The sequence below is a fragment of the Mus pahari genome, chromosome 20 (assembly GCF_900095145.1).
Source record: "Mus pahari chromosome 20, PAHARI_EIJ_v1.1, whole genome shotgun sequence".
Taxonomy (NCBI): Eukaryota; Metazoa; Chordata; class Mammalia; order Rodentia; family Muridae; genus Mus; species Mus pahari.
In genome coordinates this window covers 1983431-2001805 of record NC_034609.1, presented here as the reverse complement: position 1 = coordinate 2001805, position 18375 = coordinate 1983431, and the positions used below count along the sequence as shown (strand labels likewise).

Sequence of the window (18375 nt, the reverse complement as noted above, 5' to 3'; positions counted from 1 at the left end):
CCCCCTCCCCTTCCTTTCTTAAAAAAAAAAAAGCCACAGAGAAAGATGCTTAATATCAACCTCTGATCCCTGTATGTGCATGCATGTATAAGTTCATCTGCATGTATGTGTCTGAGCACACACATACAAATAAGCATGTACATAAACATAGACACCTAGAAAACTGTCTTTTCCTTTTTCAGAGAAGTCCAGACACAGGCATGTTAGGACATCATTCCTGTGTTGGCAGGGAAAATGGTGTGTTTTCAGTAACATTGAGCAAACAGAGGAAGTTAGAGAATTGGTGCAAAGATATTAATTTGTTATTTCCCTATTAAATAATTCATTTAAGAGGGCTCTGCAGTGTGGATTTCTTAATCTGTGGGTAACTGGTAATAGGAGTGAGATTGCCCGAAGTGTAACGACAATGCCACACTGAGTTAGTTTGTTGCATGCCATGCTGTGTTCCTTTGTTACTAATGGAAACATTAGCTTTTGACAAAATAGATGTCCTCACTGTTTGCTGGTCAACTTAGAGTTTTCTTAAGGTATTCCTTTCATTCTGATAGGGTATCCATCATTCAATGATTCAGTGTCACTTTAAAAAGCATTGTAGAGTTCTAGTAACCGTGTGTACACATTTCCAGATGTTCTCCCTGACTTTTCTGTTTACATTGTGTCAAGGTTATATCCTAAAGGAGGCAGGGCATGCATGAACCCGCCAAATGCTCAAGTTCTTGGTAAAGCCAACCAGCATCTTCTGGGGAATTCTCAAAAGTGATATGTTCATTTCAGATTTGTAAGGTTTTCAGAGCACATTTTACTGATAATGAATTTTCTTCATGAAAAATGAAAACTAATTGAATTTGTAAGCATCTTGGAAAAACCATTTTATGTTTTTAGAAGACGGCTGTATTTACTTGAGACCTGTTTAGACATTACAGAAAAATGATTACCATTTTAACATCAAGTTTTATCATTTTTTTCAAATGTCTTAAGTATTCTCTAGACGCTCAGATGTAAAAGTTTGTAGTGATTCCCAAGGCTTGAATTCCATTTCATATCTTGCATCTCTTGCTGCCTCCCTTCCTTCCTGTGATGTTTTCCCCTTTGCTGTTTAAGATTAAAATAGATAAGAACATTTCTCCGTTCTGTTTTCCGCTCCCTTTGCCCTAAGACCCCCTTAGCTCCTTTTCCTCCCCAATCCTCTCCTCAGGCTCTCTAACCTTCCTCTTCTGTCCACAGGAGATGTCAGGGGACATTTTCTTCTCCTTCAGGCCAGGTCCAGGAGAAGCCTGTGGACTAGCAGATGGTGTCTTCTGTTTCCAGCTCCCCCGAGCCTTGCACTCTCCGAGTGACTGCTCTCATGGGGAGAAGCCACTTTCTTTCCTTGCCCCTCCCCGGCCCTCGCTGTCTGTAGTCAGGGCACATACAGTCAGGGAGAAGGTGTTCTTTCTTTCTCTCTTTTTAAAATATTATAAACACGTAGCTGACTAGGAAGGCAAAGAGAAACAGCAGGTGGAACATCTTGGTGAATAAGTGGCAGTTCTTAGTGGGATAAGAGTATGAAGATGAGTTACCACAGTGAGGGGCAGATAGGAACTGGTATGAGGTGGAAGTGCCCAGTGGTAGTCTTTCTTTTTCCCACATTAGAACAAACCCTGGGTAGAGCAGGGGAAACCTGGAGAAACTGTGCTCTTAGCACGTCTCATTTGCTGGAGAAACTGTGCTCTTAGCACGTCTCATTTGCTGGACTTTGCTATTTATAAGCCTGGTTTACAAAACCACCTCGTCTTTTGTTGCCTTTTAGATATAGAACTGTAGAAAGCAAAAATAACAGAATTTTAATTTAAAATATTCTCTTGTTTACTTTGTTGGACAGTTCTCTTACATAGAGCAGAGGGAAGTGAGCTCAGCAGCTGGAAGCGATTCGAGGTGATAAAGCATATTCATACAACACATGCACTCTCTGCTTCTTCAACTCTTCAAAAGAAAAAAAAAATGGCCCAAGTCTGTGGTGGCTAAGGCACTGACTCCCAGTTAGCCAGGGTTTGCAGTGAGCATGGGGCACACACCTCGGCTTCAAGGCAGTGACCAGTGGCCATGCAAGGACGACTCAGTAAGAAAGTGCCAGCTCTTTGGTTGTGTGCTTATTTGTTTAGATTTCTAACTAATGCATTATAGTCAGGGAAGAAACACAAGTCCCCTCCCTTGTGGATGAACACATATCCTGAATGAACACTCTAAACATATTTTAGGTGTGAATCCTAAATAAACTAACAAATTCCACTTCGCTCACTGATTGCAAAGGACTGCCAGGGATGATTGAGCTATTTGAAAACAGCGAGCATTTAATAGATGATTAATTACATAGACATAGTCATTAACTTCTGAAGTGACAGCTGCTTTTGTTCTGTGAATTTAGAAGGATGACTTAGTTTTCCATAGAAAGAATATGAATCTCACAATACAGAGTGATAGGTGAGTGGAAACTGGAAATAAGAGTTCCTTTAGAAGCCTCATGGATTTTAGAATGGTGATTTGCTTGTAACAAGTTTATTGAAAATGTTATCTGACTTGTATGTTAAAGTGAGATTTTTAAATAATTGATTTAATGAGAGGCAGAATATTCAGTTACCGATGTAATTGGTTGGCAAAGTATTAGAACAGAATTATTTAGTCCTAGTTATAAAGGATTGCATCTTTAATCAGGGTGCTTAATTTGATTTCTCAAATGTATCTGTGCCTTGTCTGACAGGCTCAATAACAAATGAGTTCTGTTGTAGGGACTGATCAAAATGGAACCAACCGGTGTCAGTCACCATTGTAGTTCATTGCCTGTTGCTGTCAGCTGTGGTAATCAAATGCTGGCGTGCCTAGACCTTAGAGTAATTGACTTCATACGTGTGGTGGTGTGGCGTAAAATAGCCATCACTTCCTGTCTGATCTTCAGAAAGTTTGAATCCATCAGGGAGCAGTTGTCCCTTTGTGGTCACGCCCATGCCTACAGCTCTTCAGACAGCGGCCACAGCTGGAGTGGTGGTTCCAATTGGACAGCCTTTCCTTTTAGTGTTCCTCCTAATAAAGGAAGAACCAGCAGGGCACCATTTTCCCTGCAGAAACCCGTCTGGTAGGAGGGAGGGACGTCTGGAGACAGCCAGTTCTTGGTTTTTAGCTGAGGCGTTGCTCTGGAGGGAGGGAGCCTCTTCTGTAAGTTGCCTACTGTCCCCTCCCTGGATGAGTGTGGGAAGCCCGTCAGATTTGTAGCGATGGCCACACATGCCCTTCTTTATAACCTGTTTTCCGCCTTTTCCTTTGGGAAGAGGACCATGAGTGTCCTCTAATGGCCTAGCTGTGGCAGCGATCTACTTTAACAATTCATGTAAGTCTGCCCATGCCTTGATGTGTTAGGATGCACGCACCAGTTTATAGGATTGTTTACTACACTAAGATCTCCTTGGTACAGACGAGGATCTGGAACTTGGGTGGATTTGGGACTCCCTTGCTTGGAGTGATTTATTGGTCCAAGCTGGTAGAACATTGAAGCTCAGCTTTGGAATACCCAGGCTGCCAGCAATGCTGATATGCTGGGCATGCTGGCACAGATGGACAAGGACAGCAGCATGCCCAGGGTGTTCTCCTTTGCTGTGGGTCTGCTTGATTTCAACCCCTCCAGACCTCCCTCTTCCATCTGTTTTTCTGTTTGTTCTTACATACACCTGGCGCTCCCACACCCACTTAAGGGTTTTTTGTTTGAGTCAGGGTTTCTCTTGAGTACAACTGGCTGTCTTAGAACTAGCTTGGTAGACCAGGCTGACCTTGAACTCACAGAAATCTCCTTGCTTCTTCAGGCATTAAAGCTGTGCTGGGATTTAAGGTGCAAGCCACTAATACCTAGCTATATACCTTTCCTTTAGAACACTAGCTATTCCTCTAAAGGAAACACAGTATCAGAAACGCAGATTTTGGACAAAGAAAGCTAGTTTAGTTGAGAGTGAATGCCACTGGCGCCTCCCCTGGGAGGCTAATTTTCTGGGTGGGAGAATGGCTTGTAATGATGAAGTGTAGGCTTTTACAGACATCCCCTCACTCACATGAATTGTAGAATTGGCTTTTTTACTTTTTATCTTAACTGGAACTATTTTTTTCCAATACAAAGAAACAAAAATTGTACATGTTGATATAGTAACATGGTTTATTAGCACATTTACATTGTAGGACGTTGCAGTTAGATTAAACCATAAGTAGCATTTTGAATCTCTGGTGTCCTAGTTCTCTTTGGGTTGCTCACATGTTAACCTGCAGAGAACTGCTGTAAGGAATGCAAGTGTTAGAATGTGAGACCATGCTAATTACTCCGTCTCCCACTGACTTGCTGCCCTTCAACATCCTTTTGCCTTAATGGTGATAGTGTTTCTCACAAGATACTCAGGACATAGTGGTAGCTCCAGTGGAAACAAACCCCATGCAGGCACCTGAAGCTGTTGCCACTGAGTGGCAGCTTCATTTCCCACGAGCTGCCCTTTTGAAATGCCATACTTTGTGTCATCCCTCCTCATCTGGTCTACATCTTAGATCCTTTTGTCTCTCCCGTGGGCTTTCTGCAGTCCTACGGTCATCTACGAATAGAGCATAGCTTATGCTATCATTAAAAGATTGCATACAATACTTTTCTCGAGAAACTGTTGTTTGACCACTTAAAATTGGATGGTCAGGGTTTTAACTTTTTTTTTTCCTTGCTGTTCACCAGATGTAAAAATGTGCAATGAGCTGGACCTGGAGAATTCTGCAGATTGGGAAGTGAAGACAGTAACAAGTGCCTTGAAGCAGTATCTGAGGTGAGCTGTCACACCAGGCACCCACCTAACAGAAGTGGCAGTAGCCGCCTTGACACTTAACTGACACGAGAAGTCTCCAAGGTATCCAATAATGTTCCAGAAAATGAGACCAGCAGTGTCTTAATCACTGTTTTGTTGCTGATGAGACACCACAGCCAAGACAACTTATAAAGGAAGGCATTTAATTGAGGGCTTGCTTATAGAATCACAGAATTTAGTCCATGGTCATTATGGTGAGAAGCATGGTAGCAGGTAGGCATGGCACTGCAACAGTAGCTGAGAACTCACATCTGATCCATAAGCTGTAGGGAAACACACACACACACACACACACACACACACACACACACACACACACGGGAGGGGGAGAGAGAGTGGGAGAGAGAAAGGGACTGAAATGGCGTTTTGAGCCCTCAGCGTCCACCCTCAGTGATACACCTTCTCTAATTAGTTCACACCTATTAATCCTTCCCACCCAGCTCTATTCATGGGGGCCCAAACATCCAAATATATGAGCCTAAGGGGCTGCTATTCAAACTTCCACAAGCACCACTGTAAAGTAAACTGCACCAGAGGAGCCTTAGATCTTGAAGTAGCTGCAGAACATTTCCATCCTATACTACGTAGCAACAGTAAGGAAAGCTTTTTATTAAATACATTGAATCTTTTATTTATGTTTTAAACTAAAGGGAAGACTGTTTTAATTTCACTATTTTGAATAGAAAAGTATATTATAAGACATAAAAGTAATTGAAAAGTTGACTTGTTGAGGTTTTTAAGACATTTTCAGGTGTGTTTATTACAGAAAAAGAACATAGGGCTGGAATGAGAAAGCGTGGTTGTTTCCTATCTTCGTGTTGAAAGCTAGGGTTTGCTGAAGAGCAATAACAGGGAACAGCGACTACAGCTGCACTTCTCTGCTGTGGCTCTATGAGGTTTGATATTTCCGTGGCAGAAAGAGTGACAGGTGGCGTGATTGGCCAGTGCGGGGCAAATGTAGGGCACACAATTGTAGAGTGATTTTTCCCGTGTAATTACATTGGCTCCCATGAGTACATGAGAATCTATGTTTTACTGAGTAGTTTTTACAATGATGAAGCGTGTCATAGCATGAGACCCCGAGAGAGGAGCATGGCGACCCCTCCTCGTGACTCGCTGTGCCCCTCGGGGCACACATGCCACCTTCTTCATTTCAGCCTTTGCCCTGCCATTTTATTTTTGATACTAAAAAGTTTTTTTTGTGGATATATTACTGTACTAATACACACTTATATGAATAATCTATTTAAAACAGAAAGACTTGTAAAAAGAGTAACCAGAATGTACGTACTCTGGCCATCAGCATTGGTACCATCCGGTGTTCCTCAGCCGGTGCTCACAGGATTTAGATGGTATTGATAATTCCTGGGGTTGCTGGTCTTTGAGTCTGATTTAAGGCATACAGTCCTCCCTGCCCCCTGTCAGCGGTGCTTCTTGGTGACTGTTTTTTAAACAGAGAGCTGTACATTTTCTGTGGTCTTTTTCCCCCTCATGGTGTTATAGAGCATGGCTCTCTAACCTTTTTATTTCCTGAAAAATGGTTATACCTGCAGCCTTTGTTAGGGTCAGATCAGGTTGTATTTAATCAGCTTATTTAAGTAGCCCGTCACAGTGGTGCCACTTCCTGTTGTCTCATGCCACCTTGTCACCACTGCTACTTATATTCTGAGTCTTACTAAAATTTGACATTGGGTTCAGGTATTCTTTACCAGCTTTTGAGCATTTTATTTAAATAAATTTCTCATTCTTAAACTATTATGTACATTATTGTTACCCTTAGTTGTTTCAGCAGCAAAAATAAAGCTAAACAAGTATTTGCATTTCTAGCTTGCCATGCGTAGAGACTGTGGTTTGAATGAGGGCTGGAATGGCTGAGCTCTGTGCAGTGTGGATGTAAGTTCCCTGGAGAGATAGGTGTCCTGGGAGTGCTGCTCCCTGTGGTGTCCCCTCCTGTCCCCTCCCATCACTGAAGAATGCACTAGAAGTGGTTGGCCATCTACAGGATAACTGATGATATCGGCATGCTTTCTCTCATTTATTTATCTTAATTTTGTGTGTCTGGATGTTTTACCTCATGTATGCCTGTGTGCCATGTGTGTGCACTGTCTGTGGAGGCTGGGGGAAGGTATCCGGTCCCTTTGGAACCGGAGTTACAAAGGATTTTTACCTGTCACGTGGGTCCTGGGACCTGATCCTGGGTCTTGTAGAGGAACAGTTAGTAATCTTGACTTCTAAGCCGCCTCTGCAGCCCCTGTGTACTTTTTTTTAAATTACCACAGACACTGGAGGGAGTCTTCCTTCTGTCGGTAGGGGTTGGAAGGTAGCTATTAATCCCTCCTTCTTTCTGTAAGGAATTATTTGATCCTGTATGTAATATCGGTGTTCTTCAGTAGTGCTGCAGTTGGGAATGTCCCTATTAGATGGGCAGAGGAAAGAGTGTGTGGGATAAGAATAGAATGGTTGGTATACCCCTCTCTGGCAGCTGGCCTTGGATCCATCAAACAATACATTGATACGTTATACCTAGTGTGACAAAGAAACTGTCCAAATGGCAGTTATTGATGGAAAACTCGAGAGTAAACATTGCCCTCTTCGAAGTAAGCTGCGCCTCCACTCTCACCTCTCAGGGTTCTTTGCTTTTCCCTTGTTGGGAGTTAACTTGGTAAAATTGGGGCTTCGCATTCACGTGCACGCTTTGTGTTTGAGCCTTGAGATTCTCTGGAGCTGGTTCCTTATTGATGCTGGCCTGGTAGCATTTCTTTCCCCTTCTCTTGGTATATTGCTTTATCCCATTGAATTTTGCTTTAAATCAGCCACTGCATACAGAAAACCATTATGCAACACCGTTATTGAATAACTTGATCGTAAATCCAAACATTCTGCCTGTGTTGAGCGATTTTCCTAACATGTCAGAAGAAAGTGTTATGAGCTGGGAGAGATAGGTGGCGGCCTTTCCTCCTGGGCTGTGCTTAGCAACTGTAGGTGCATCAATTACGATGTAGGTGATATTCTTTTTCTTTTTTTTTTTTTTTTAATTTATTTATTATATGTAAGTACACTGTAACTGTCTTCAGACACTCCAGAAGAGGACGTCAGAGCTTGTTAGGGATGGTTGTAAGCCACCATGTGGTTGCTGGGATTTGAACTCCGGACCTTCGGAAGAGCAGTCGGGTGCTCTTACCCACTGAGCCATCTCACCAGCCCTATATTCTTTTTCTGATTGATGTTTTAAGTGGGAGAAAATTAGAGGTCCCCCTCTCCCCACCTCCATGTTTCTTACGGAATTGTGGCCAAAGTCAGTATCTGGCCTGAGAGGCATTGCTATGTATGTGATAGGGTAAGGACGCGAGGTCCGGAGTCAGCAGCTAACCAAAGCCAGCGTCCCAGCTCTGTTACTCACAACATCAGAATATAGCTATGAACCACACCATTTCTCGCCTCCCAGCCTTTGGCCTGTGATGCTCCCTGTACTTGCCAGCTTCTGTGGGATGCGAGCTAGAGGTGGAGGAGGGAGGTGGAGGAGGGAGGAGGGAGGACGGAGGGATGCAGCTGAGGTACTCAGTAGAAGCAGCAGCAGCAAAGCAGCATGGCTGTGTCACAGAACACAGCAGAACCAGCGAGCAGTGATGTGCCCTCCCCACGGCCTGTCCCTTGGTCTCCTGCTGACCTGGGCTGGGAGAGAGAGGCCTGGCTCCCAGCCTCTGCCTAGGCAGTCTGTGGTTTTAATTACCAGAGACGTGTTCCTTGTCACAGTGTCCCATTGTCAGGCAAAACTGAGCAGTTTGTGAGGTTTCTAGTGAAGTGATTTTTACCTGGAGGTAACTTCTTTTAAGTGTGGAAGTCGGGATGGGTTCATAGGGAAGGAAACACCAGCTTGGGTAAATATTACGATTTGCATCCTCCAACAGATCTGATGGGTGGCCTGGTGGGAGGCTGGGAGATGCATCGACTCAGTGTGATAAGGTTTGCGTGGAGAACTTGTAATTGCTTCTAATTACTGCTTCCCTAACATTAATGGCATTTGTTTTTTAAGTTGTATTGCCAGCTAGACATGTGGCAGTGATATAAGTAGAAGATACTGAGACACACGTTCTTTCGACCTAGCACCCAGATTTTTCTTCTGTGAAAATGGATACTTTCCCTTCCTCTGCTCTTTCTGCTCCCTGGTCTGTGCTTGGAAACACAATCTCTGAAAAGTGTCCTAGTGGCTGTGATGTCACTGGCACGTTTGTTTTTTAGTTAGGAATAAGGAGGTGGGGTGGGGGGCGAGGGGCTGAGACAGTTCTCTGTGTTGTGGCTTTGTGTCCCTGTGTACACTGGCACCAAGCTGTGTGCGGGGAATATTTTTTATATAGCTTTTTTTTTTAATAGATTTTCTTCATAAATCTTACATGCATATTTTATCCTTTTATTAATACAAACATTGAGGTAGTGTATATCTTTTATAGCTTTTATGAAGTATAATTGATTCGAAGTGAGCTGCACCATTGGTAGAATAGATTTTTCATGGGCTTGGTGTCTTTATACTCCTACGAAACCATCCCCATAATCAATACTGAGCCTGCCCATCTCCCTTCTAAATTCCCTCGTGCTTCTTTTGGTGTTTTTTTTCCATCATCATGGCTGAATCCATAGGGACCCTCTATCTGCTTTCCGTCTTTATAAGTGGAACTGTTCAGTGGGTACTTCAAAAACTTATTTTGACTTAGAATAATTAGAATAATTGTTGTAGCATGTTGAAATCCATTGATCTATTGATGTGTATTTGGGTGGTCTATAGCTCTTGGCTGCTGTACACAAAACTGCTTAAGTGGCTGTGTGTAAATCTTTGAGACAAAGATTTTCATTTCTTTTGGGTGAATCCTAGTGGGCCAACACCTGGGCCATGTGGGAGGCATATGCTTAACTGTGGAAAGTGATCGGCTCTTCCAGATGTGACCAACAGTATCTATGAGTCCTGCTCCTCTGCGACCTCTGAATGAAGTCATCTTTCTTACGTTAGTCGCTCTTGTAAATGTGTGCTGGCACCCTGTTGTCCTTTCAGGGTGAGTGTCCTCGGAGTCTAAAACTTTCCTGGTGTGGGAGCGGTTTGCCACGCATATATATTCATTCCTAGGTGAAGTGTCTGCCCATGTCTTTCCTTGTTTAAGAAAAAAGATTGCCCTTTGCAAAGTCCTTCATGCATCTTAGAAATTAGTCCCCCTTCACATGTTCCAGTGCCAGTCTCCCTGCATGCGCGCACGCACACACATTCATGCTGACCAGAGGTCGACTTTGGGCGTCACTGCATTATGTTTTGAGACGGTGTTCCGTTGAGCCTAGAGCTTATTGACCACTTGGTCAGCACTTGGTAGAAGGACCCTCACGCCTCTGTCTCCACAAACTGGATGATTCCTGTGCCACACTGTATTCGGCTTTGGATACCGCTGTTCCTGTCCCAAACGCTTTACCCACTGGAACATCGCCTCTGCCTCTCCACTTTTATTGAAATCAAAGAATGTACTGCCTTTGACTTGAATTTTAAGTTGACAGCGATGTGTTTCATAGCCCAGAATACGGTTTCTCTTACAGACCCAGTTTTCCATTTGTAGCGTCTGTTCTATATTCTGTTTGGGCAGATGGCCACTTAAGTAAAGGATGTGCACTCAGGTGAGGGAGGTGGGGGGGGGGTTGCTCAGGCATTGTTTTTTGGCCAGTTTCCTTCCTACTTGTCCTGTCAGCGATGAGGACAGAGAGATTCAACTCTGGGCCTTCAGCTGTGGGTTTGCCTGCTCCGTGCAGTCTTGTTAGATTCTGCTCATGGGTTTCAGGATCTGTTGCTTGATCTGAGTGAGCACGGGGTTTGTTCTCAGTGAGGCAGCCCCTTTTCAGCAGAGCAGCCTTCCTTATCCCTGGCATTATTTGTTGTATTTGTGTGTGTGTATGTGTGTGTGTGTGTGTGTGTATGTGTGTGTGTGTGTATGCTTGTATGTTTGACTATGTTTTAAACATTTCAAGATGAATCCTGAGCCCCGGGTTTATAGCCTTTCAAATGTTCACAGTCCCCTGCCTGAGCAGTTCTGCAGATTGGCCCTTCTTCTCTGGGGGCTATGCAGTTAAGAGCCCCGGCCTGGCAAAGATATATTAACATTTTAGCAGGGTTGATGAGAGCTCAGCATCATGCTACTGTTTAAATAATGCAGTTTGCAGAAAATAAATGCTGTGTGTGTTACAAAATTGCCACCATTCTGATACTGTCTCAACCTACCTAATGCTATGGCCCCTTAATACAGTTCCTCATGTTGTGGTGACCCTCAGCCATAGACTTATTTCATTGCTACTTTATAACTACAATTTTGCTATGGTTATGAATCATAATATAACTATCTGATAGCCAGCCCCAAAGGGGTTAGGGATCACTGGTCTATATGTATGTATTTAGATATGAAAATTTTAAAAAGTTATTTTAATAGAAATATCAAGAGAGTCTTTGTTTTTGTTTCTTTAATACTTTCTGTGTATTCTTTTGATATCAATATTTTAAAGATGCCTTTTCAAACTATGCCTGTATTGCTTAACTCATATGCAAAGCTAGGTGTTCATAAAGATACTTTCCAAGATTAGATACGAAACCTGGTGTGCATAGACCTGGTAAGAATTTGTGGTTGGTTAAGAGTTAACCGTGTCTAGGGGAAATAACAGTTAGTAAAGCAGTCATTGTGGTTACATGTCTTTTGGTATGTAAAGGTATCTGGCAGGGAGAGCTGGCATGTTAGTTCAGAAGTGCACAGGAGGTTCAATACACTGTGAATAAACTTAGAGACGATGCCTGGCTTTGTTTGGTAATTAGGCTGTGTTTTTTTCTCTTTTTCCAGGAGTCTTCCAGAGCCTCTCATGACCTATGAGTTACACAGAGACTTCATTGTTCCAGCCAGTGAGTATTCTGTGGGTGTACAAAGACTCAGGTTTGTGGTTGATGGTGTGCACACATTAAATATTCCCACATGAAAACTTAATGGTTTTGCCATCTGTGTTAAAGGGAGAGATCCTTTTAGAATTCACTTCCTTCTTATGAAAGTGAACAGAAAGATTTGGTAATAGATCACCCATGGACTTCCGTCCTACCTATTGCTTCTTTGCCCCCGTATATGTCAGGCCCCGCAGGCGGTTGACTCTGACCTGGTTCTGTCCACATCACACCCTCCTCACACTACACATACATGTACTGGCTTGAGCTCACTGCTGCAGAACAGAGCAGCATTTGACTTACAGGAGGTTGGAGAGACGGTGGGTTTGGAGATGTTGTAGCCTGGAGATGGTTTCACATACAGACATTTATATGGACATTACAGACAGGATTAGGAGGTAATGCCAGAAGCCCAGACTACTTGATAATGAGTTATATAGGATGCAGTTTGCAATGAAAAGGCTGGTAGGTGGTGAACTTTAACGTGAGGTTGGGCGTGTACTCACTCGTACCCACTGGAGTGTGTGTTTGTGCCAGCACTGTGTGCCTGCTGTGTGAGGGGAGAGTTGCCTGCTGCAGACAGACTGGGTGTGTTCTCTCTCATGCAGGTCTGCTTTTATCCCTAGTGCATGCTGCTTAATTGTTCTTCTGAGGGATACTCATGCTAGGTAATTAAGAGGTAGGGAATCAAGGCTGAGACATATTAAGTAACTGCCAGATTATACAGACCCTTGTGGAAAATTAGAACTCAACTCCACTGGCTAGATTTTGCAATGTTGGTTTTCATAGATGCCCCAACAGTGGGTGCAATTGTACCTCCACACACCGTGGACATTTTTCATAGATTATGCACTGGCAGTAGCTGAAATTGTACCCCACCCCCACCCCCGGATCTGTTTTACAGTTAAACTGTTGAAAAACTTACAGCAATCCCAATGGGTCCTACACCACTGTTGCCTGAACATGGCTCTAAATGTTACCTTCTTGGGAGGTCCCAGCTCCAGACTATGTGAGATTCCTAATCTGTTTCAGAAAGAATCAGTGTGTTGGCCACATTACGCTACACACAGGAGGAAAGGCCAGAATACAGTTGTGTTCAGAATTATTCCAAAAAAGAGAACTTCCATGAGTAAGGAAGTGGAAGGATTTCTGGCAAGAACACAAGCAAATGCTTAGTTGTTTTGATTTCTTCCCTGTGGCATTTTTGGCAAACAAAAGATAGAAATTAAATTTAGTTGGAAGACAGTTTCAGGCTGTTTGTCTTAGAGCCTGGAAAAAGCCAGGCTGTGCCAGGTTGCATCTAGAATTCTTTGCATTCTGGAGAAAGAGCGATGATGGAATGAGGTTTTAAATCACCACAAGTTAGTGTCATGAGAATTATTACCATGTGTGACTAACAATGGAGTGTTCAGAATCCCGATGTCAAATGTCTGTTACCAGATGAGGAAGTTTCCTACACACCAGGAGGTAGTGAAGCCCGAAATGTGGGCTTTGCTGGTCTTGTTTAGCTGTGTTGCTAATTATCAGTAGATGCCATGGCTCTGTCACCTGCTGGGTCGGAACGCAGTGTTTTTCTTCTGACCTTGTGGTCTGGCTGTAATAGTTCGCATACTGATTTGAACTGCACTTGTACTGGAAAGGAATACTGTAGTTCCCATAGCCCGCATGGACTTGTACCTAAGTACTCTTGTAGTTGGAAGGGCCCACACGCATCTGCTTTAATGAAAGAAGCTACACGTGCTAATGGGTTTGATTACGTCAGAGTCCAGTGTGTGCCTCATTTTCCTTTCCTGTGAGTATCTTCCTCTGTACTCCGTGCCTCTTGGGCGAGAGCTAGGGAGTGGCTCCTCTGAGACTGCATGTGTCCTTGTAAGTATTGAGTGCAGTTACAGAATTCAGATGGGGCTCATTCAAAATGAGCCTCCTTTTGAGTGTTGGTAAATTGGGATTGTGATTAAACTGTCGTTTTTTTCCACTGGACACAACACAGCCTCTCTTGCTTTGTTCCATGTCTGTGAGCCCAGCTGACAGCTCAAATGACCCCACTTTGCCAGCTTTGGTTGCTGCCCCTGGTGTGATTCTCCACTGTGTGATGTTTCCCACTCTTATGTGTCGTGGGATTGCTGCTTCTCTCCTGACAGGGAGCTCCTGGCCTCTCCTGTGACGTGAGAGTGCTTCTCGTCTCCTGACAGGGGGCTCCTGGCCTCTGTCATTTTCTCTCATTGCTTTATTTTCTATCATTTTCTGTCAAGAGCGTGAGTTTATAATACAAAGATAAGAATTTGGTTTTATGTTTTCACTACAAAGTATATATCTTTTTTTTTTCTTATTGTAAAAGAAAAACTGAGCTGTTAGTATAGGAACACATGAGAGGCATTTTTCAATTTCAGAGTTGAAAGCCTTGAACTATTAACCACATTTATTTGGTTTACTAAATGAACCTATCTACGAGAAACTATACTATACTTTTGGGGGTAGAAGCCCACAAGCCACAAATACCTTGAATTAATTTGTGCAAGAATTGAAAGGATTGTGTCACCTGTGCATCTACCTGGAAGCCTTCCTCTGTGAAGTCTATTGCCTTTCAGATTATGATGTAGTCCATTCTCTGTAGCCTACAGTCTCTACGGTGGCTGTAGATTCTCAGTGGTGAGCATGGACCCATCTTTCTGGGTTGGACTCACATTGGACTTAGCATGAGATAGACATCTTAATCCCTGGTGCCTGGCATTGGGTACTTAGAAACATCTCCCAACAGTTGCTCAAACGAGAATCCTTGTATTTCTGTGTTGTGCGTGTGCTTTCCGTGGTCAGGTTGCTTATACAGCACCACATCACTTCTGATGAGAGACACCTAACTTAGGAGTCAGGGCATGATATTTGCATAACCAGAGCCTTCCAGTCCCTTCTGGTTGGGACATACACAAGGAAGGATATGTGGGCATTACAGGGGTTGAACATGCAATGTCTCCTGTTTCCCGTAGCTGGGTGTATTCATTTTACAGTAGGTGAGGACCACAAGAGAACCGTAGTGCCTTTTGCATGGTGACAGAGACTGGTGTCTCCCAAAGGACCCACTCCTTCGTAACTTCCGTAATTACACTAGTATTGACACATGTCACGTACATATTAAAATAATTTAACGTCCTCTGCCTGTGTGTTTCTGATAAGCTCTATTATACATGCTTATATTCCAGCCTCTGTTCTTAGGATATTGTAAGTAAATAGACACAGAGGTGTGGTGATGCTGACACGTCATTTCCCAATTGATTTATTTCTCTATCACTTTAATAAACTCTTTAATAAAGTCTCTGGCACATAACAGGAATTTAGTGTATGATTAATTAAGTACCCTAGATAAAAATGATACATTTTTATCTTTTTCAGCTGATATCAATGAAAATACTGCAAGATACATATAGTGTAAGTGATGGAAAAAATGTAATTTAGCAAAATTTTGGAGGTAGAAGGACTATGTTACATTATGGAAATGCCTGTTAATGGAAGAATGTAATGTCAAAACAGTATAAGTTGAAAAGCTAAAAAAAGCAGACACAGGAAAAGACAGGTATGTGCATGAGATAAACACACACACACACACACACACACACAGGAAGGCAGAGAGAGACAGAGAGACAGAGACAGACACACACACAGCTCTGAGAGAGATACTGATCTAATGAACTGTCATAAGTTCCTGGAAGAGGAGCTTGAGACGTGAAGGGGGAATCTCTACTCTTTTTCTCAAATAGCTTTAAAATGTTGTTCATGGTTAGACATGAAGAATGCCATCACTAGAGGGCAGGAAACGTATCTTCTTTGGCTCATATTTCTAAGTGTTGAATCCCAAAATAACGAACTCTAATTTTATTGTAGGAAGCTGCTTATTAATGCCAGGACAGGCTCCAAAGCTAGTGTTCTTCCATCACAAAGCTTTCAGAGTTCTAAATCTTTAATAATAAAATTGCTGTCTTTGACAGTCTTCCTCTCGGTGGAACCTATGACCACTTCTTCAGAGTTTCTGATTTTAATTTGTTATCCAAAAATCAAGCCCAGTAGTGGTGGCACACACCTTTAATCCCACCACTTGGGAGGCAGAGGCAGGCGGATTTCTGAGTTTGAGGCCAGCCTGGGCTATAGAGTGAGTTCCAGGACAGCCAGGGCTACAGAGAGACCCTGTCTTGAAAAAACAAAACAAAACAAAACAAAACAAGCAAAAAAGAAAGCATTGGCTTGAGAGTATGTTCTTCTTACTAATAAATTTCTTCACACTATGTAGTCATCTTAATTGACATCTGTAGGTTTTTATATAAAGCCTCTGTAGCCAGCAGTTCTTTTGCTTCTGCTGTTTTGATGTTTGATATTTGAGGCCTTCTGTGGCCTGCAGGACTCGCTAGTTCTTAGGTACACATGCTGGTCCTTCTTCACATGCTGAGCACCAGTGTGAAGCCCTGTGTCCTCCCTAGCTGGCGTTCTCACTGTAGGCCCTCCCTAGCTGGCGTTCTCACTGTAGGCCCTCCCTAGCTGGCGTTCTCACTGTAGGCCCATATTATAATCACCTGAGGAGAGGTCACTTGTCTCTGCTCCCTCAGAAGTCAGAGTACCGGCGCCAGCCCTTCTTACCCTGTGAATCTGGACCCTCCCAGCACCATCCACTGTAGGGACCCCTGCCTCTGCCCCTCCTTCCCTTTATGCCCCGCCTCACCCTGGCACTTCCTTGCAGAGGCCTATGTGGTTTGTGTGCCTTCTCTTGGTTAGGTATTGTAAAATGCACACGTTTTCTTCTGTCAGCATGCGTTATCATACCTCATCAAAATAAGGCACGGGTTCAGTTTAGAACTGCCTCTTTCTGAGGCACCTAAGTGGTGTAACTTGAGCATACATTTTGGGGGAGATTCCCTTGAGCCTGTAGCTAGAAGGATTGATATTGGACTTGTGTGTCCTGGTGGGTTGCGAAAGACTGCCGAGGGTCATGTGAGCTGCAAGCTCACTAGAAAGGGTGTTTTTCAGGGGGCTGGCTACTGGGGCTGCCTGTGCTGTTAACACCAACCTGGGAAAGGCAGGTATGGGAATGGGAGGTACCTGAAAGGGAGAGGGACATTCTAACCTTAACGGTGGTGACAAAGATACTTTAATTTTCTCCAAAAGTTGCCCACAATGATTAAAGTCATTATTTTTTCCAGCTCCTAAACAAACTGTTATCAGTCATAGTTAAGGGCAGTATGTTTGATTCTGAGTACCCTATTGACCACTTTTTTCCTTCTTAAAACAGAAAGCGGCAGTCCGGAGTCCCGTGTTAATGCCATCCATGTCTTGGTACACAAACTGCCAGAGAAGAACAAGGAGATGTTGGATATCTTGGTGAAGCATCTTACCAAGTGAGTGTTCCTTCCCCATCAGCTCTCCCTCAGTGCTGTCCATGCTGCCGTTGGTTCTTGGAGCTGGGTGAGCTGGGCCGTGTGTCCCCAAGGGTGGTGAAGTAGAACGCCTTTTGACGCTGTGTAAGCAGCTTGCACTTCTGCCAGCAGCTTGGTGACGAGAGAAGGCACTGGTTGTGTTTTGCCCTACACAGACACTGGGACTAGGGCTGCCAGTCTGTTAGTAGATGTGGACTTGGTACCAAGCACATCTAATGCTGAGACTGAACGTGTGTCCCTTAGGTTTGTTTAATCTCATAATGGCTGAATCCATGCATTACAGTCTTGTATGTAAGGAACAACTCCCAAATCACTATATCTGTAAAATTTGAATGAAGAACAGTGTTTGGAACCTGTGTTTTCTCTAAATAAAGTCAAGTGCCATTGGAAAGTGCCAGCGGGAACACGTAGTGAGACAAGATGAATGGTGGCTCTACTCTGTGAAGCTTATGGAGAAAAGAAACAGATTACAGCAAATGTTAAAATGATTTCAGCTAGGGAGCAGACAAGGTGTATTGAGACGATAGAGAGCACGTGTTGGGCTGCGAGCCCTTAGCTGGCCATCACTTGTAGCAGGAAGCTGAGTGAAGGGATGGTAGGAGTATCTGTGTGCTGTGCTCCTGGGGCTGCGGGGCTGGAAGGAGGGAGCGAGGGTGTGCAACGGAGGAGATCTAAGTGTTGGGAAGCTGCGTGGAGTCTAGCCGTCTGCGGTCGCGAGGGGATGGCCGGCTGAGGAAAGATGGGGTGTTCCTGGTTGCTTTTTTCTTTTTCTTTTTTTTTTTTTAATTTATTTATTTATTATATATGTAAGTACACTGTAGCTGTCTTCAGACACTCCAGAAGAGGGCATCAGATCTTGTTACAGATGGTTATGAGCCACCATGTGGTTGCTGGGATTTGAACTCCAGACCTTTGGAAGAGCAATCGGGTGCTCTTACCCACTGAGCCATCTCACCAGCCCCCCTGGTTGCTTTTTTCTATGTGCATGTGATTTGTGGAGGAATACACACTTGTTGAAATGACAAGCAATGTGACTTATGCTTGTGAAACAGACTATGATTAATTTAGGAGAAGATTCCATTTTTATTTCCAATCATTGGCTCAAGACAGCTGCACAATTCTTTATATCTACATAAATCCACTTGTCTGTTTAATA

General features: G+C 43.5%; 1 protein-coding gene across 1 annotated transcript in view; it reads left to right on the top strand.

Moving 5' to 3' along the window:
• Positions 1 to 18375, top strand: part of Arhgap10 (Rho GTPase activating protein 10) — a 259759-nt gene that overhangs the window by 151672 nt on the left and 89712 nt on the right. The window contains exons 15-17 of the mRNA XM_021220813.2: positions 4730 to 4817; positions 11711 to 11769; positions 17075 to 17180. Coding sequence (XP_021076472.1) covers positions 4730 to 4817; positions 11711 to 11769; positions 17075 to 17180 — 253 coding nt within the window. The remainder of the gene's footprint in view (positions 1 to 4729; positions 4818 to 11710; positions 11770 to 17074; positions 17181 to 18375) is intronic.